General features: G+C 38.7%; 1 protein-coding gene across 2 annotated transcripts in view; it reads right to left on the minus strand.

Annotated features, from left to right (window-relative positions):
• STARD13 (StAR related lipid transfer domain containing 13) overlaps positions 1 to 9,873 on the minus strand; it is a 234,079-nt gene extending 224,206 nt beyond the window's left edge. For both annotated transcript variants that reach the window (XM_036299160.1, XM_036299159.1), the window contains exon 1: positions 9,606 to 9,873. In XM_036299160.1, the coding sequence (XP_036155053.1) occupies positions 9,606 to 9,774 (169 nt within the window). In that variant the 5' untranslated portion in view covers positions 9,775 to 9,873. The remainder of the gene's footprint in view (positions 1 to 9,605) is intronic.
• Between the last annotated feature and the right edge of the window lie 7,597 nt (positions 9,874 to 17,470).

The raw sequence follows: 17,470 nt of genomic DNA on the forward strand, positions 1-17,470 counted from the left end.
AAGATATAGAGCTAGAGTTCAAATTCAAGCTGCTTGACTCTGAAGGCTTCCAATTTTCCAAATTGTAGGTATAAAAAGTTTGGAGTTTGGGTTGAATGGATAGTGTTCCTGGAACATTCTTGATCTCATGAAGCTATTTGTAAAAGAAAGTATTTCTTGGAATTTAATAAACATATTTTAGTTATTTACCCCTAAGAACATGGGTTTCAACATCCTGTCAATGGAATAACTTGGAAGAATGTCATAGAAGGCAAAAAACAAATTCCCATCTATTTAGGCCTATGTTATCATTTCATGAGCTGTTCAAACAATCCCAATGGATTGGCTACCCTTGGACACTGATAATGCATAAAAACTCAAATGTGGAATTACATCATACTCAGTGTTGGAACCAACAACAGATGATGAACTCAGTCACTGAAATTATTTTCCAGTCTTCTTCAAGAGAGCCTGCAAGACTGAGTTCCCTTCTTTCTTGCCAAGTATTTTCCCCTCTTTCTTCTAGAAAGTCAGTAATAAAAATATCTAAACAGTTTTATCTGCCTTAAACCTTCCTCCTAAAAGCATAGCAAGTCAAACAAAATGCCAGTGATGAGGATGAAAATGTTCAGGTAAGGGGTGCAGTTAGATGACCCTTCTATCCAAAGAGATCAATGTAGACGTGAAGGTGCTTTGATTACTAAGAACTTGTTATACATATCACATAGTTTTACATAGGCCCAAACCACCGTAACAGTTGGAAATGTATTTCATTCTCTATTTTGAGAAATGCATTTAGTGAGAAACGTTATATCCTTCAAAGCATCTGGAGGGATTTAAATTTCTTTATCAAGAACGCTAGTCTTATTGGGATGATGGGATGGTTGGAATACCAGTATCATTGGATATCTCTCTCTCTCTCTCTCCTTCTTTCTTTTTTGTTAATCCTCACCTGAGGATATTTTCGCATTGATTTTTAGACAGTGGAAGGGAGATGGAAAGACACAAACTGAGAAACATCGATGTGAGACAGACACATCAATTGGTTGCCTTCGCACATGCCCTGACCAGCACCTGGATAGAGCCTGCAACCAAGGTACCTGCCCTTGACCAGAATGGAATCTGTGACCCTTCAGTCCAGAGGCCAATGCTCTATCCACTGGGCCAAACCGGCGAGGACTCTTGTTTCTTATCTTAATGTTAAGTATTATAAATAATTTGGGGTTAGAAAACATTCAGAGGAAAATACAATTTTATGAATATCATACTTTTTTCCCCATATGTCACTTGGTGACTACAAATCATCCCTATGTATGATTTTCAAAATCAACCAGGAAGAGGAGAGTTGTAATACAGAAAGACAATGCCTTCTTCAGCTCAAATGCTAACATGTAAATTACTTTGTGAATGTTAAGTTCTTTTACAATTTCCACTCTCTCTCCTCTACATTGTTTCATCCTTGTGTTGTATCAGTGTTAGAGGCAAGGAATGCAAATCATTGGTATTTTAGTCAACTGTTCTCCTGTCAGACCTTTCAAATGGTCAGGATTCCTATGCCTTCTGAGGGAAATCATTTGACAATCTAGTCAGACATTTGATTTATTTATATTGATTTCTTTTTTCTAACAGCATTACCATGTTCTGTAATTTAAGTTATTTTCTAACCACTCCATTTAAATTCCTTTAGATCCCAAGTTTCGAGTGAGAGAGGGGGAGAGAGAGAGAGAGAGAAAGAGAGAGAGAGAGAGAACTCATGTCTTTTCAAACAACAGTGTATAAATGTCCAGGGTATCAGTGTCTCTGTCCTGCCCTAGATTACACTATTCCATGTGATTGCCATCATCATAAAATAAATGTGAATGTATTCTCCTTGACAGCAGGAGGAAAAATACCTAACATTGTATTTGCAGTATTCCTGGAAAACTTGGTAAGTTGCTTATACAACTGAACAAAACAGATTTTACTAATTAAAATAACTATTATCTATCAGTTCACTTTAATCTTTCATACTGAGAGAAAGTTTATGTACCAAGAATATGTTTGAACCATGAAGTCAAAAATTGACTCTGAGCCACCCACAGATGCCTGAGCTTCAGAGAGTACATATCCCACATCACCTCAATTTGAGACACCTGAAGACTTTCCTGTTCCTTTCCTTGTGGGGCAGTCTCTCCACTTCCCAGCAGTATTGAACTATCCTGCATTATTAGCTTTAGAACTCACCTAGGACTTCAGCTTTATCATAGGTTATGCATATCTAAAGCTAAAAAGCAATAATTTATTTCTTCAAGCCAGCAGGTCCTCACTTGTAGAGTTATTTGAAGACGGGTTGTATTCTTGTTTATAATTATTAACTCTTTCCTTACACCTAGTCTTTCAGTTTTTTTGCCTGGCAAATGTGCCGCAACCACCTAATCAGGTTAGAATCTTATTTAGGTTGTTAATTTGCATAAAAAATATGTTCATCCTGCCTCTACCATTTGATTTTTTAAAGTATTTGGGGTGGAAGCCACTGAATACTTGCAATGTTACTCTCACCTCAAACTACCTACTTCCCAATTCATACAAGAAAAATGTTCAGAATACAAGAATAAGCCACAGGCTCTGCACTTTGCTAAAACAGCCTTTTAAAAATGTGTTCCTCAGGGAACATTGGTCTTACAAGATGTCACTTCTGGTATCCAGTGAATAAATGGTTTCATGATGAAATATACCAGTTGAAATAATCTATAGGATTTCTCTGAGCCTTTCACCAGTGTGAATTTGCAAGAAGCAGAAGAGGATGCAGCATTTCCCAAATTATTTAACTACAGAAACATTTTCCTCCTGAATGCCTAACAGGACTTGTGGTCTTTGAAGGAGAACTAAGAAAACTGTCTCTGGATAGTCTCTATGCTATTTCTAGATTGAGCCAGAGAATTAGAGAGAATTAAATACTGAATATTTTGTGTTGATCCACCCACCCCTTCCCCAAATATTTTCACTGAGTTATAACTTGTTGTTCTGCCTCCACTTCCACCGCAGCCGGATGCTACCAAAGACTTGCTGTTGAATTCACTATAGGAATGGTTAAGAGCACCATCCACTATGGGTAGTCCCTTTACAAGAGTAGCATGAAAAATTGTTCTCCTATATGAAGTTTTTTGGAAGAAAATTCTCCCAAAAATAAAGTCCCAGGAAAGGTTGTGTTGTTATGTTTTGACCTTATGGACTTGGCAACTCTTCCCCTGATTATACTTTCCTTTTTGCTTAGATTAGGGAAGTTCAAGCTAAATTTGCAGACCACTTTTAATAATTATTCAGGACTTTATGTTTTATACATTTATGTAATACTAGAAGCCCAGTGCACCAAATTTCGTGCACTGGGGGGTGGTCCCTCAGCCTGGCCTGCGCCCTCTCGCAGTCCAGGAACCCCTCACTGCTTACCACCCGCCTGCTCACTAATCCTTACCACTCAGCTTGCTGCTCCTTAGTGCTGCCACGGAGGCGGGAGAGGCTCCTGCCACCATTGCTGCACTCACCAGCTGTGAGCCCAGCTTCTGACTAAGCGGCTGTCCTCCTGTGGGAGCGCACTGACCACCAGGGGGCAACTCCTGCATTGAGCGTCCGCTCCCTGATGGTCAGTGCGCATCATAGTGCCCGGTCGTTCTGGTAGTTCCACCGTAATGGTCATTAAGGCTTTTATTATATAGACTAGAGGTGCACAAAATTCATGCACTTGGGGAGGGGGGTGTCCCTCAGCACAGCCTGCGCCCTCTCCAATCTGGGATCCCTCTCACAATCCGGTACTGCTGGATCCCAACCGTTCATCTGCCTACCAGCCTAATCACCACTAACCACTCCCCTGCCAGTCTGATTGACGTCTAACTGCTCCCCTGCTGGCCTGATTGCCCCCAAGTGCCCTCCCCTGCTGGCCCGGTACCCCCAACTGCCCTCCCCTGCCAGCCTGGTCACCCCTAACTGCCCTCCCCTGCTGGCCTGATTGCCCACAACTGCCCTCCCCTGCTGGCCATCTTGTGGCCACATGGGGGTGGCCATCTTGTGTGAGGGTGTGACAGTCAATTTGCATATTACCTCTTTATTATATAGGATAGCTTTCTAGTTTTATCTTATTAATTAACCTCCATTTTTCTTTTCATCAGATTTACCTTTTTAAACTGAATTGATATAGATAGATATAGATATAGATATAGATATAGATATAGATAGATATAGATATAGATGATATAGATAGAGATAGAGATAGAGATAGAGATATATAGATATATCGATGTAGATATTAATAGATATTCTTCTCAAATCCTTTAGGTAATGAGGTAGAATGTAAATTAATATATAATGTCTTTACTCACAACAAAATCATATTCAGTTGCCCCTAAAGAGACAGAAAATGATTTTTACATGAGCCTTATTTCATTCAAATATCTGGTATGCAATTCATAGTTAGGTTTTCCTATCTTCTTCTTATACCTTCATCCCTAGTCTCACACCGCGTTCTCATCTGTTCATTTCCTTTTATATAAGAGGTTTAACAAAACCCACCATCATTTTCTCTCTTTCTAAATTTGTTTGGGTCATCAATTGTTATTGTTCAGACCAGTCATGTTTCTTTTTTTTTTTTCACTCACTGTGCATTAAAATTAGCCCATAATTATATTGCTAAGGAAATGAGGAAACTTTATGAGAGTTTACCAGTGCTCACAATTTACTAAGGATTAAAACTCTGACTATAAGAGGGGAAATAAGATTTGAGAAAAAAAATGAATATCTGTTCACTTAAACCAATGTTCCAATATCCGAATTTGGCAACTGCCTGCATCTGGGATGTGTATTTATAAAACCAGAACTAATAAAAGCAGTGATGAGCAGCTATGGAAGTCATAATTTGGTTCAAGTAAATCTCTCAATTTTTGTATGTGTATGAGCATATTGCTCTTTGCTAATTCCCTTTTAGTACTTATTTCTTGACTGCTCACATTTTTACCATGTGATAATTTTTTAAAATGTTCTCCAAAGTTTTTAACTTAGTTCACTTAATAGATTTTTCTGTAACGTTGGTTAAACAGTGTCCCTTATGTACAGCCCTTCAATCACAGCACTGAACAGAGAGAGGCTCTGATTCACGAAATGTGAATTTCTGACTGTTGCCTTTTTTTTTTTTTTTTAAGAATTTGAGCAACACATGACAAATGCTTTCTCACCCTGTTTTCTGTATTCCATCTACCTTTCTGCCAGCATAATAACCCCCTAGTTCTGAAAATAGTGGAGTAACAATGTACTAAAGAGAAAGATAAATTCCAAATGATTGTTTAATTTCAGCCAACATTACACAGGAATTAACAATAATACCATCACTTAGGTTGAGTAAATTCCCAAAATGCCATTTGACTTGACGGAGTAATGAGAGAGGATGCATCACTAATGCCCGCTTCCATTCTTGGGAACATCAAAATGGCAGTTTCTTCTACTCTAGTGAAGTTTAATTCAGGGGCTATCTCTAAAAGTAGTCTCAGATAAAAAGTCCATGAAAATGCAATTCTAACTTTCACTAAGTCTTTTAGTAGTGAAATTTTCTACATTCTGAATTTATATTAAAAAATAGGGTGTGTTTTTTTGTCTGTGTGAGAATGGGGATGAGCATACATGGACATTCTCTGGTCCCGACAGTCCTCGCAATAAGCCAGGCATCACAATAACTCTATTTTACAGTCCTGGATTCCAGAGAAGCAAACGTTTCTACAAGTTTCTTTATAATTATAAGATATACTGACATCTAAGTACTCCACAAGACTGGACATCCTAACTTTCCTATTAAATTGATAATGAGAGCATTAAACAGATATCAAAAATGTTCAGGTAGATATTAAATAACATAATTAACAAAACATAAATACGGGTTGTTTTTCTCTTAAAGTCATACCTAAATTTTAGTTATTAAAAGGTATTAGCTATGACAGAATCCTAGAATTTGAAAGATGACTTCACACTTATTTAATCTAAATCTTCTATTTCATGGAAGAAGGAAAGAAAGCCTAGAGAAGTTGTGACCTGCCCCAGATCACACAACTAAATAGTGGCACAAGTAGAACTAAAACTTGATTTTCACTTTACCATTTCCTTGACAGGTTAGAAAAATTATAAACCATAGATTTATTCCCCATTACAAAACTGCTCTTATTTCCTTTTCAGCTTCTATTACTTTAGGTTGAAATTTCCCTGCTTTACGCACACTTGTTCAAGGAGTTACTGACTCACCTACAGAGGACTTGAGAACCAGAATAAACTTGAGCAATCATAATCCAACCATTTCATTTTCTCATCAAGAAACAAAGGCCCAGTGAAGTTCTGAAACTTGCCACAGTAAAAGAATGAGGGAGTGTCTCAATAGAGCCTGCATCCCTGTCTCCTTTCTTTCTGCTTCAGCAGACTTTACTTGCAATTTGGTTCATGTCATGCTGTTTTATGCATTTAAATTATTTTAAAAGTTTAGTAGCATGATACATTCTTTCACAAAGCAAGTAATCACATTTAAATATCTGCTTAGATCTGGATATATTAAATAGCATGTGGATGTGTCTAACAAATAAATCATAGCCATCAATGACATAAGACCCCTATTCTGGCCTAAAATGCTCTTTCTCCACCTCCTCAGTGTCCTCCCTCTAGTTCATTCCCAAATGCCTGTCAGTGAGGGAAATAAGGACCATTATTATATGCATTCTCTCTCCCTACAACAATTTCCCCATTGATTCAACAGGATTGTGGGGTAGGGCTTATTGGCAGTATGACTTATGATAAACTTTTACTCTGCAAACAACACTCTATTTTAAACATTTCTATTTTTTTCTAACTAGACATAAAACTGTAGATCTAAAAAGAAGGCTAGAGAAGTTATGCCTACAGATTTTTGGAGCATACCCTAAAGTGAGCAAGTTTAGATTCATCCTGTGTTTGGGCAACTAATTCTGATCCTATGCATCATCAAAGATTCCTTTATTTCTCCTCCTTGTTTTTCCTTCCTATGAGTGTATCTGCTGTTGAATCATGTCCATGCCATTCAATGATTATCTCACTGTACTGAGGTCAGTGGGGAGCAATTTACTCTTGTTTGCATTGTTCCCAACAGCCATGAAAGATCGTAAGTAACAATGCCCCAAATTATATTCATATAATGCTAAATCTTCCTTGAAAGATCTATAGCAGAGTAATGCAAACTATTTTACTGATGTGGCTGTCATTTCAATATGTGAAATACACACAAAAACAAAAACCAATGTCATTAATTTAATATGTGCTTGATAAGCTTTAATTTAATGATTATAGGTCATTAGTAAAATAACTTGGCATCACACCCTTCTGGGTACTAACAGTTTAAGGAAAGTAAAACACATAGCATGAGTTTTAAAACCACTAGAGAAGTAAAACCTGAATGGGAATTTCATAGTGAGTGACCAAGTCAGATTCTGTAATACTGAGTACAGAGTACAGATAACTGAAAAGTTTTTGGGATATTATATAATCCAAAAAATCAACCATAGGTTCAATACTTTAACACTCATTATAAAAACTAAAAAACAGTGTGGTGTATTATAGAACATGGGCTCTAGAGGTATAGTCAAATATCAGCTCTTACTACGTAACCTCAGAGAAATTACTTGAATTCTATATGACTATTTTCTCACCTTTAAAATGGGTATAATAATAGTACTTATCTACAAGGACTTTTGAATTTAAAATAAATTGAAATATATTGAAAGCTTTCAGAGCAATGCGCAATATATTATACATGCTCAATCAACATTCTCTATTATTACTGTAAACCAGTCTACTAATACAGTAAACCCAATAAAATTACGTTGCTTCTGCTTTCTCCATGTCTTCCCATACCACTGTATGATATTAACAAATAATCAGATCCTAGTCATTGGACTACTGGAATTCTTTTATGCTTTCCTATTATCTTAATGCTCATTTTTAATTTGTAGGCATTCATTGGCTTCAAACATTCCATTGCCCGATATAAAAAGGTGAGAATGCTCAAGTTCTTTAATTTGAAAAAAATGAAAATGAAACATATACTCATAGTACAGTTTCAGTGATCATGTATATGTTCATAACTTTAAGTCCTCAATGAAAAAATAATCTTCATTCCAAAAAGAACATAAATAATTTTTAGTGAAATTAATTGTTGTAAACACATTTAAAGAGATTTTCAAAACAATTTCAAAGTATTTCTATGCAATATTTCTAACATAATACACTTTATATGCATGCTGAGGAATATTCACAGAACATATATTATAAATCATTATCAAACATTTACCAAATCCCTATGTCCCTAATGATGATGGCATCTGGTAAAACATCATTGTCAGAAATCTCTAAAACAAAAATGGTTTTTATTCTAAGCCTAAAGTATTTTTAAATCAAGCCACAGGGAAATAATTACTTTTGTTTCTATTCAATCAAGACCTGCACACAAAGTTTATGGAATGACATAATATCCTTCCTGAAATCAGATCTGTATGTAGGACCAGTATCCTTCACACATAACCAGTTCCTGAGCCTTTACAAACAAATGCTAATTTCCAAGGAAACAATCTCATCAAATGCTGCTCACTAGAATTCATATTGTTCCTTTTGGAAACAGAACAATAAGATTTTCACGATTACAAACCCCAACTTCCCATGTAAAATTCAATATACTCTTAAACTATTTTAAGTGGAATTTGTTTGTACAATGGCTCTAGAAAATAATTTGTTTCTTTTATTTATTTATGTTTTTAGAAGAGGGAGGTGGTCATAAACTTCATAAACTTACTGGGTAAGTGTGCACCAGTTAGGGACTTCCTAGGAATGTTCAACTGTCTTGTTTCTACAGACCTATCCTAAGATTAGGAGAACGTTTTAAACTATTTTTGGAGAATGATGAATTTTAGTGATGTCCAGGCTGTTGATTCCCCCCACCCCCCACCCCCCCAAAAAAGGAACATTCAGCAGCATGTAATCAATACAGGAAGCTGGGGCTTCTGTGCACAGGTCACAAGACTTGTTTTGAGATCAGAGGACACATTTATCCTTTACCCACAAAAAACAATATCAACAAATCAGTGGCAACTACTGACACAAACATACAAAGAGGCAGAAATGTGAACCTTATTGTCAGTCTCATGCCCTTAAGACTGGAATTCTAACTTTCCCTGCCACTAAGAGTGTTCTTAAGAACCTGTGCAGGGTGGAAGTGAGTAACCCCTTGCCCTACTGATTAAATAAACAAGTATCCAAGTTTCAAATGTGACAGAGTATAAGGAACCTGCAGAAAAGCTCCTAAAATGCACACTGAGTAAGCCTGTCTCATTTACTCTGTAAACACATATAAGTTTTGGAATTTTATGATTCACTGTCCTACCGTGAAGCTTTTTGTGCACTTACGTTATGTGGCAGCTAAGTGCTGTCACTGTTTGCTTAAAACTGCAGCCTAAAGTTATTTCTAAAAGTTACGTGCAACGTGGCATAGAAATCCACATACTGTAAAGTGAAAACAATAATTTACAAAACTGAGTTAGCATGAAATTGAGCCAACAGAAATCAGAATTAGCAACAGCCTTCCACTACCGGCAACTCACCTTGTTGAATTTTAGTCACTAGCTGATGGCGCGCTAGAATCCGGCTCATCCTGTAAGGAGAGCGTCTTGTAGTCTGATCAAATCGCAAGTACATCTCCTGGCCCTCAGATGTCATGGAATTTAGATAGTAGCAGCCTGAAGCTGGGGTCCTGGGGCTCTGACCGAACATCTCGGCAGATTTTCTTTTGCCACCTCAGTCTACCCTGGCTGTTTGCGTCTGTCTCCCGTCTCAAAGAGCAAGGCACCAAGCCCAGCAGAGCTCCACAGACCAAGCGATATTTAAAAAGAAAAAGGAGTGCCAGAAGCCGCAACTCAGAATTCCAGCCCCCTGGCTCTCACGTGACCACGGGGAGCCAATCAAAGGAAGAAAGGAGCAGGAGCACTTCCACAGTCAGTCAGCCCCTAGCCGGGAGAGCTGTGCCCGCCCGCAGCTTCTATCCCCAGCGCTGGCTGAAGGCAGCTGCGAGTATTTGCCTTGCCTCCGTGCTGACTGGGCGCCACGAAGCAGCTCTCGCTAAAAGGGTTAAAAGAAAAAGAGAAAGGGAAGAGAAATGGCGGTAGGAGAAAAATAACCCCCAGGCATAGGAAATCTTTTAGGCTGTTAAAGCTAGAGAAAGCACATTCTTTTCTCCAGATAGCTGCAGCTAGGTAAAAGATGAGTGCGATAAACACCCTAAATGAAAAACTACTTTGAATAAACATACGCTGCTGAGTATAAATTACCACGCTTCATTAAAAGAAATGAAGCTGTTCCAGTGAAATTGAACCTCAAGTGCTTGAACACGGGAGTAAATACACTAAACTTCTGGCCCTCTGCAATGGGAATCTGAGAGCTCTTACAGATAAAACTAGGATAGGCAAAGGGAATAAGCATATCTGTTAAATATCTGTTCTTTAATTTTCCTACTTCCTCAATTTTTAATCACCAAGAAGAATAATTTTTATGAAGTACCTACTACATTTAGGACACTGCCAAGAATCATTGTAAAGATGCAGGTTCATGCCAAGGTACTGTCTGTGGCCAAGCTGCTCAGATACAATAGAAAAGTTATGCAAAAGCTTGCAACATAAGCTTTATGTGAAAGGGTGCCTCAAAAAAAACACAAACGCAATGTTAGGGGAACAATATTATTTTTGACTGGGGTGATGATAGCAGACCACACAGAGGAGGAGACATTTGGGTGGACTTTAAAAAATGGTGGGATTCTGACAGGTAAAGTTTGGGGAGGGCTTTGCAGGAGGGTCTCTGCCCACATGTGGGAGACCAGGAATCAGAGTTTGTGTTTAAGGAAAGTGCAAATGATTTAATTTGGCCACAAGTGAGGATTCATATGGAAGTAGTTAGAATTCCCCCCTCCAATTTTTCCTATTTAATATTGTGTGATGTGAACAGAAAAAAAAAGTCCATAGAAAATATGTTATTTAATACTGAGCCTGAGGCTGAATGAATAAAGTTCTTTGAAAAAGAAGCATATGGCCAAGCGGTTCTTACATTTGGCTAACTCAAACTGAAACATAACCTGGTCTGAGATTTATAGTCCTAATAATGAAAAACTCTCCATAAACAGCTTAACGGGACTTAAATCGGGCCCTCAATTCTTATTACTGCGGTTCTCTTAAGGTTGTCAGCCCTAACATCTTTCCCTGAGGGAATTTTTGCTGGCCCAATTCTGAGAAGCAGCCTGTCTTTGGTAACTATCCCACTGGGTAAATGGACAGATTAATGAAGGTCTCTAAGGTCTACAATAAAACATACTCCCTCTTAAGGCAATTGTGAGCCTCTTTAAGTAATTATGCAAGAGTAGTTGGCAAGTTTAAGTCTTCAAGTCAGCATCATTGTAGAAAAAGAAAAGAAGATCTCACTGGATCCTGCTGTTCCCTTTTCATTCTTATTTAGAATTTGATCTGAATCTCTCTGTTCCAGGGCATCCTCTTAGAAAGGAATCTAAGAACTAGCGACTCCGGTGTGCCAGAAGAATGGCATTAATGGTAGACATATTTAGCACTACACTAGAATATTAAATGCCTGTAAGGTCCATTTGTCAAGCTCAGATCCAGCACTGCTTGCTATCTGATCAGGATGCTGTCAGCCACTTTGTCTACGTGCTTTTGGTTTGATAGTCCAACACTGGGGACTTCCCTGCCATAAACCATGTATTCAAGCCAGACAGCTGGCAGTAATTATTTGTTCATTGGGAGAGAATGGAAGAAAAATAGAGAGAGAAAGAAAAGCAGAGTATGGAACTTGGGAACTTTGGCTATGTTCTGGGAAGGAAAAGGCAGGAAGTAAGGTATAGTTGTTTCATAGCTGTCACTGACACAAAGAAAAACTGGCTATTCCCAATGACACCCTTGTAGTTCATTACTGACTTGGTTGCATTTTAAAAATACTTGAAATTATTCTTCCTAAGAAGCACTGCAGTATATAATTTTTTTAAAAATTCACAATGCTTACTTTTTGCATAATAATGAATACATGAACACATGAAAGTCCTGAGGTGTTTTGTTCTAGAAACTTCAAGATCATTAATATGTATTTTTTGATATATGTAAACACATGTAATAACATGAAACATAGTATTTCATAGGCAACTGGCAATAAAGAACAAGCATTGACCATTTTTTAAAAAGGAATTTTTACTCCCTAATTAAAAGACAATTTAGAATGAAGCCTAGTTTTTTTAAAAAATCAGTCTCAGTTTAAACAGGAGGATCCATGCAGGATTATGTATCAACATCTCTATCTTTCCCAGGGCATGTACAAGTTTTTAATTTTATGGTTCAAGTAGTATCTATAAGTCCATGCAACTGCTCACCATGTTTTTGTTATTTTACATGACCAAAATACCATAGTAGCAGATGAAGTAACATTATTTTCTCATTAGCAATACATTTTTATGGAACCCGAATCCTCTTAATGACTTTTTTTTTTTTTTCAGCATTTGGTCCCAGTAATAGAATTACCACTAGGTAGACAGTTTTGTTATATTTGCTCTAAATGTAAGCAAACTGCTGATAAGCTACCCTGGGCTGATAATGCCCTCCTTGCGTCTCATTGAGAGAACTCTTGGTGAGGGAGTGAGGTCCAAAGAAATCAGAGAGGGAGGGAGTGCTGAAGTCCCAAGTGTGCCTTCCAAGACTGAAGCCGGATTTCTTCCTTTCCAATTCCTTCAAACAGAGGAACATGGATGGCACTAGTGGTTAATTTTTATCTACTTTTCCTCTTTCCTAATTTGTTCATCAAGAGCAAACTTCACTCAGTCGATTTCAGGGATGGGATGAACAGATGAATATTGGGAACTAAAAAGAGTAATAAAGAAAAGATGGAGGAGGGAGGAGGCTAACAGTGTTAAATAGCTACTGTGTACCAGACCTTATGCTATTTACATTTCATGTCTTTAATTAACGTCCATAGCCATCCTCTGTAGTGTCTTATTTTATGGAAAAGGAAATTAAGACTCCCAGAGGTAAAGCACTGGTGAAGTCATTGTTTACCTCTAAGCCAATGATATGTTAACTTTCCACTATCATACATGATGGACAGAAAAGAGGAAACTATGGCACAGAAAGGGTGCTGGGGAAATTAGATAGGGGAGAATATTTTGTAAGAATATACTGAAAATCATTTTAAGTTTCTCTAATTGTATGTGATACTGGAATGTCTATATAGAAATATAGTTATGAGATGGCTAAAATTCTGTGATGGTTGAGATCTGGGTGTTTAGACGTAAAGAGACACAAAACCAAAAGCCTTTAATTAACCAGGGAGAACTATGGTCCTTCTTAGACCCTAGTCTGAGACCCTAGTCTATGGCTGAGAACTGCACCCACCCCCACCCCCAATCCTACAGTGAGGAAGCAGCTTGGCTGCTTCTTAGTTTAAGGAGTTCTCTTTTGCCACATAGGCTGTGTCTTCTGCTTTCTGCATATCCTCAAGGCTAACTCTGCATATTGTCTGTCCTTTTCCATGGCATTTCTTCTCCATGCAAACACACCAAATACAGTAAAAACTCTGAAATTTGATCTCTAAAAGAAAACATTTGGTATTTAAAAATTTCAAATCTTTTGGAGAACCAAGATGGCGGCATAGGTTAACGCCGGAGTTTGCTGCCTTGAACAACTACTTCAAAAGTGAAACTAAAAGACGGAACGGACATCACCCAGAACCACAGGAACACTGGCTGAGTGGAAGTCTTACAACTAGGAGGAAAGAGAAACGCATACGGACACTCAGAGGAGGCGCAGTGCTGAAGTCAAATTCTGAAGTGCGGCGTGCGCGGAGCAGGCGGCGGAGGGCACGGTTGGCGTTTTCAATCAGGAGGGAGTCGCAGACTCTGAGCTCCAGATCCGGGCGAGTCTTTAGGGACCCAGACTCAAACGGGAGAAGCGGGACTGTCTGGCTTCGGTCAGAGCGAGTGCAGCTTTCTCTCCGAGGTTTGCAGCGGTTGCTGGGACTCAGAGAGGCAGAGCCCCTGGGGACAGGACTGAGAGCTGCCATAACTGCTCTCTCCGGCCCACCCTGTTGATCCTGTGCAACCCGCCCTGCCCAAGCCCTGCACAGAGGCATTTGCCGGATAGCCTCAGGCAAAGGCTAGATTAGCACCTCCCTAGAGGACAGAAGTTCTCTCACTGCAGACACAGCTGATTCTCACAGCCACTTGGCCTGGAGGTCAAACCCTCCCTGGTATTAGCTACAACAATCAAGGCTTAACTACAAGACTGCGCACAAAGACCACTAGGGGGTGCACCAAGAAAGCATAACAAAATGCGGAGACAAAGAAACAGGGCAAAATTGTCAATGGAAGATATAGAGTTCAGAACCACACTTTTAAGGTCTCTCAAGAACTGTTTAGAAGCCGCCGATAAACTTAATGAGATCTACAAGAAAACTAATGAGACCCTCGATGTTATGATGGGGAACCAACTAGAAATTAAGCATACACCGACTGAAATAACGAATATTATACAGACTCCCGACAGCAGACCAGAGGAGCGCAAGAATCAAGTCAATGATTTGAAATGCGAGGAAGCAAAAAACACCCAACCGGAGGGGCAGAATGAAAAAAGAATCCAAAAATGCGAGGATAGTGTAAGGAGTCTCTGGGACAGTTTCAAGCGTACCAACATCAGAATTATAGGGGTGCCAGAAGATGAGAGAGAGCAAGATATTGAAAACCTATTTGAAGAAATAATGACAGAAAACTTCCCCCACCTGGTGAAAGAAATGGACTTACAGGTCCAAGAAGCGCGGAGAACCCCAAACAAAAGGAATCCAAAGAGGACCAAGACACATCATCATTAAAATGCCAAGAGCAGCCAAAACCGGTTTGGCTCAGTGGATAGAGCGTCAGCCTGCAGACTGAAGGGTCCCAGGTTCGATTCCGGTCAAGGGCATGTACCTGGGTTGCGGGCACATCCCCAGTGGGAGATGTGCAGGAGGCAGCTGATCGATGTTTCTCTCTCATCGATGTTTCTAACTCTCTATCTCTCTCCCTTCCTCTCTGTAAAAAATCAATAAAATATATTTAAAAAAAAATAAATAAAAATAAAATGCCAAGAGCAAAAGACAAAGAGAGAATCTTAAAAGCAGCAAGAGAAAGAAACTCAGTTACCTACAAGGGAATACCCATACGACTGTCAGCTGATTTCTCAACAGAAACTTTGCAGGCCAGAAGGGAGTGGCAAGAAATATTCAAAGTGATGAATACCAAGAACCTACAACCAAGATTACTTTATCCAGCAAAGCTATCATTCAGAATTGAAGGTCAGATAAAGAGCTTCACAGATAAGGAAAAGCTAAAGGAGTTCATCACCACCAAACCAGGATTATATAAAATGCTGAAAGATATCCTTTAAGAAGAGGAAGAGGAAGAAAAAGGTAAAGATACAAATTATGAACAACAAATATGCATCTATCAACAAGTGAATCTAAGAATCAAGTGAATAAATAATCTGATGAACAGAATGAACTGGTGATTATAATAGAATCAGGGACATAGAAAGGGAATGGACTGACTATTCTTGGTGGGGAAAGGGGTGTGGGAGATGCGGGAAGAGACTGGACAAAAATCGTGCACCTATGGATGAGGACAGTGGGTGGGGAGTGAGGGCGGAGGGTGGGGCGGGAACTGGGATGAGGGGAGTTATGGGGGGGAAAAAGAGAAACAAATGTAATAATCTGAACAATAAAGATTTAATTAAAAAAATAAAAATAAAAATAAAAATTTCAAATCTTTTGATAGATGATCCTAGATTAGCACTCAATGGAATTTTGTGTACATATGGCAGAGCGCTAAGAGTGCTTTTACAGAAGCCAGGAGTGGCTCACTGTGCTCTCATCTGTCTGCTTCTCCTTCTACTGCTTCACATATATTCCAGCCGCCTCGTCAGCCTGTTCAAAGGAAGCCAAGATAGTTCTGCCAAGTAGGAAAATGTTTGGGATACAAGTGGTAGGTGGAAAAAAGCAGGACTGATTTGAAAGACTGCTTTTGAAATTACTTGAATGCAAAAGTTGTGGGTTAATGTCATAGCCTTCCTGTGGGCTCTAAACTCATTTTGAGGATTTCCACCAATTGATTGTGATGTATGTGCCCAACTCTGTGCCAATAAGCCTTTCCAATATGCATGCACCACATGCCCAATGACCAATACAGTCAAGTTAGTGATGCTAGCATTAGCAGCCATGACCAGGACCCTCTGCGAAAGGTTTCAGAGTGGATTCTTGACTGATTCAGTTTCCGTAGCCATAGACCATGTCTCCCTTTTGGAGTCCTATCATGGCTGCAAAGACTTCTGAGTGGTAATAGATTTTCTTTATTTTGTTTCTCAGTCTTCACTACTGTCCTTGGTTAATTTCACTTTTATAGGACGCTGAGAGTGTGGCTGTGCCCTCATGCCATTCCCCACGGACCCAACCATCAGTTCCAGTTCTCATGGCCAGTGATCTGGTCTGGCTTGTCCTGGGCTCATTGCCTATACTCACCCATTCCAGCCAACCAAAATTTGTTCACTTTTCTAAGTTGTCTCAAAGATCTGTGACTGTGTGATTTCCTAATCTTCCACCCTGTCAAACATTGCCTTCAGAAATATTTTAATGACTAATACAAAACCCATTAGAATTAACAGTCATATTAATACCTATAAATAGTCGTTATATGGCAAATTAATCAGATTAGTTTGTTACATGCTAATATGGAATCCATTTATTGCAAGTACAATGGGAATAACATTTTTACATCTTGAATTTGGAAAAGACATTGAACATCTTCTAATCCAGACATTCATCTGATATACAAATTTCTGTCAAGCCAATTAATTAATATGCTACCCACATACATGAAGTGTATTATTTTACTGAAGACCACAAATAGTTTGAGAAATATTTTCCTCATAATTTCCACTCACTGACTCTAATTCTGCCAGTTGGAGTTAGACAGGACAAATCTATTTCTTCTTCCATATTCTTTTCCTTTAAATGTCTGTAGAAAGCCCTTATAAGAATCTTTTGCAGGCTAAACATTCCTTTTCATCAAATTTCATAATTAACTATTCAGCAAGCTAACTTCTGTTTCTTAGATCTGCTCTAATATGTCAGGCTCCAATATGTCACTATCTCTTTTAAATATGACTCCGACCCTAATCTTAGAGCTGTAGATATGGCAAGCACAGTAGGGTATGGTACAATGTGTACATACCACCGGCATCCAGGGCACTGCACTTTTGCTGATCCAATCTGAGATTAAGGGATGTTTAGTTTTAAAATGTATACTTACTCAATCATTAATTCAATCTTGACTGAATGCCTACGCATCATTGCAATAAGTATGAAATATACAAAGGAATTGATGTGCCTACCCTCAAGGGCA

Source organism: Myotis myotis, unplaced genomic scaffold (assembly GCF_014108235.1).
Source record: "Myotis myotis isolate mMyoMyo1 unplaced genomic scaffold, mMyoMyo1.p scaffold_m19_p_3, whole genome shotgun sequence".
Classification (NCBI taxonomy): domain Eukaryota; kingdom Metazoa; phylum Chordata; class Mammalia; order Chiroptera; family Vespertilionidae; genus Myotis; species Myotis myotis.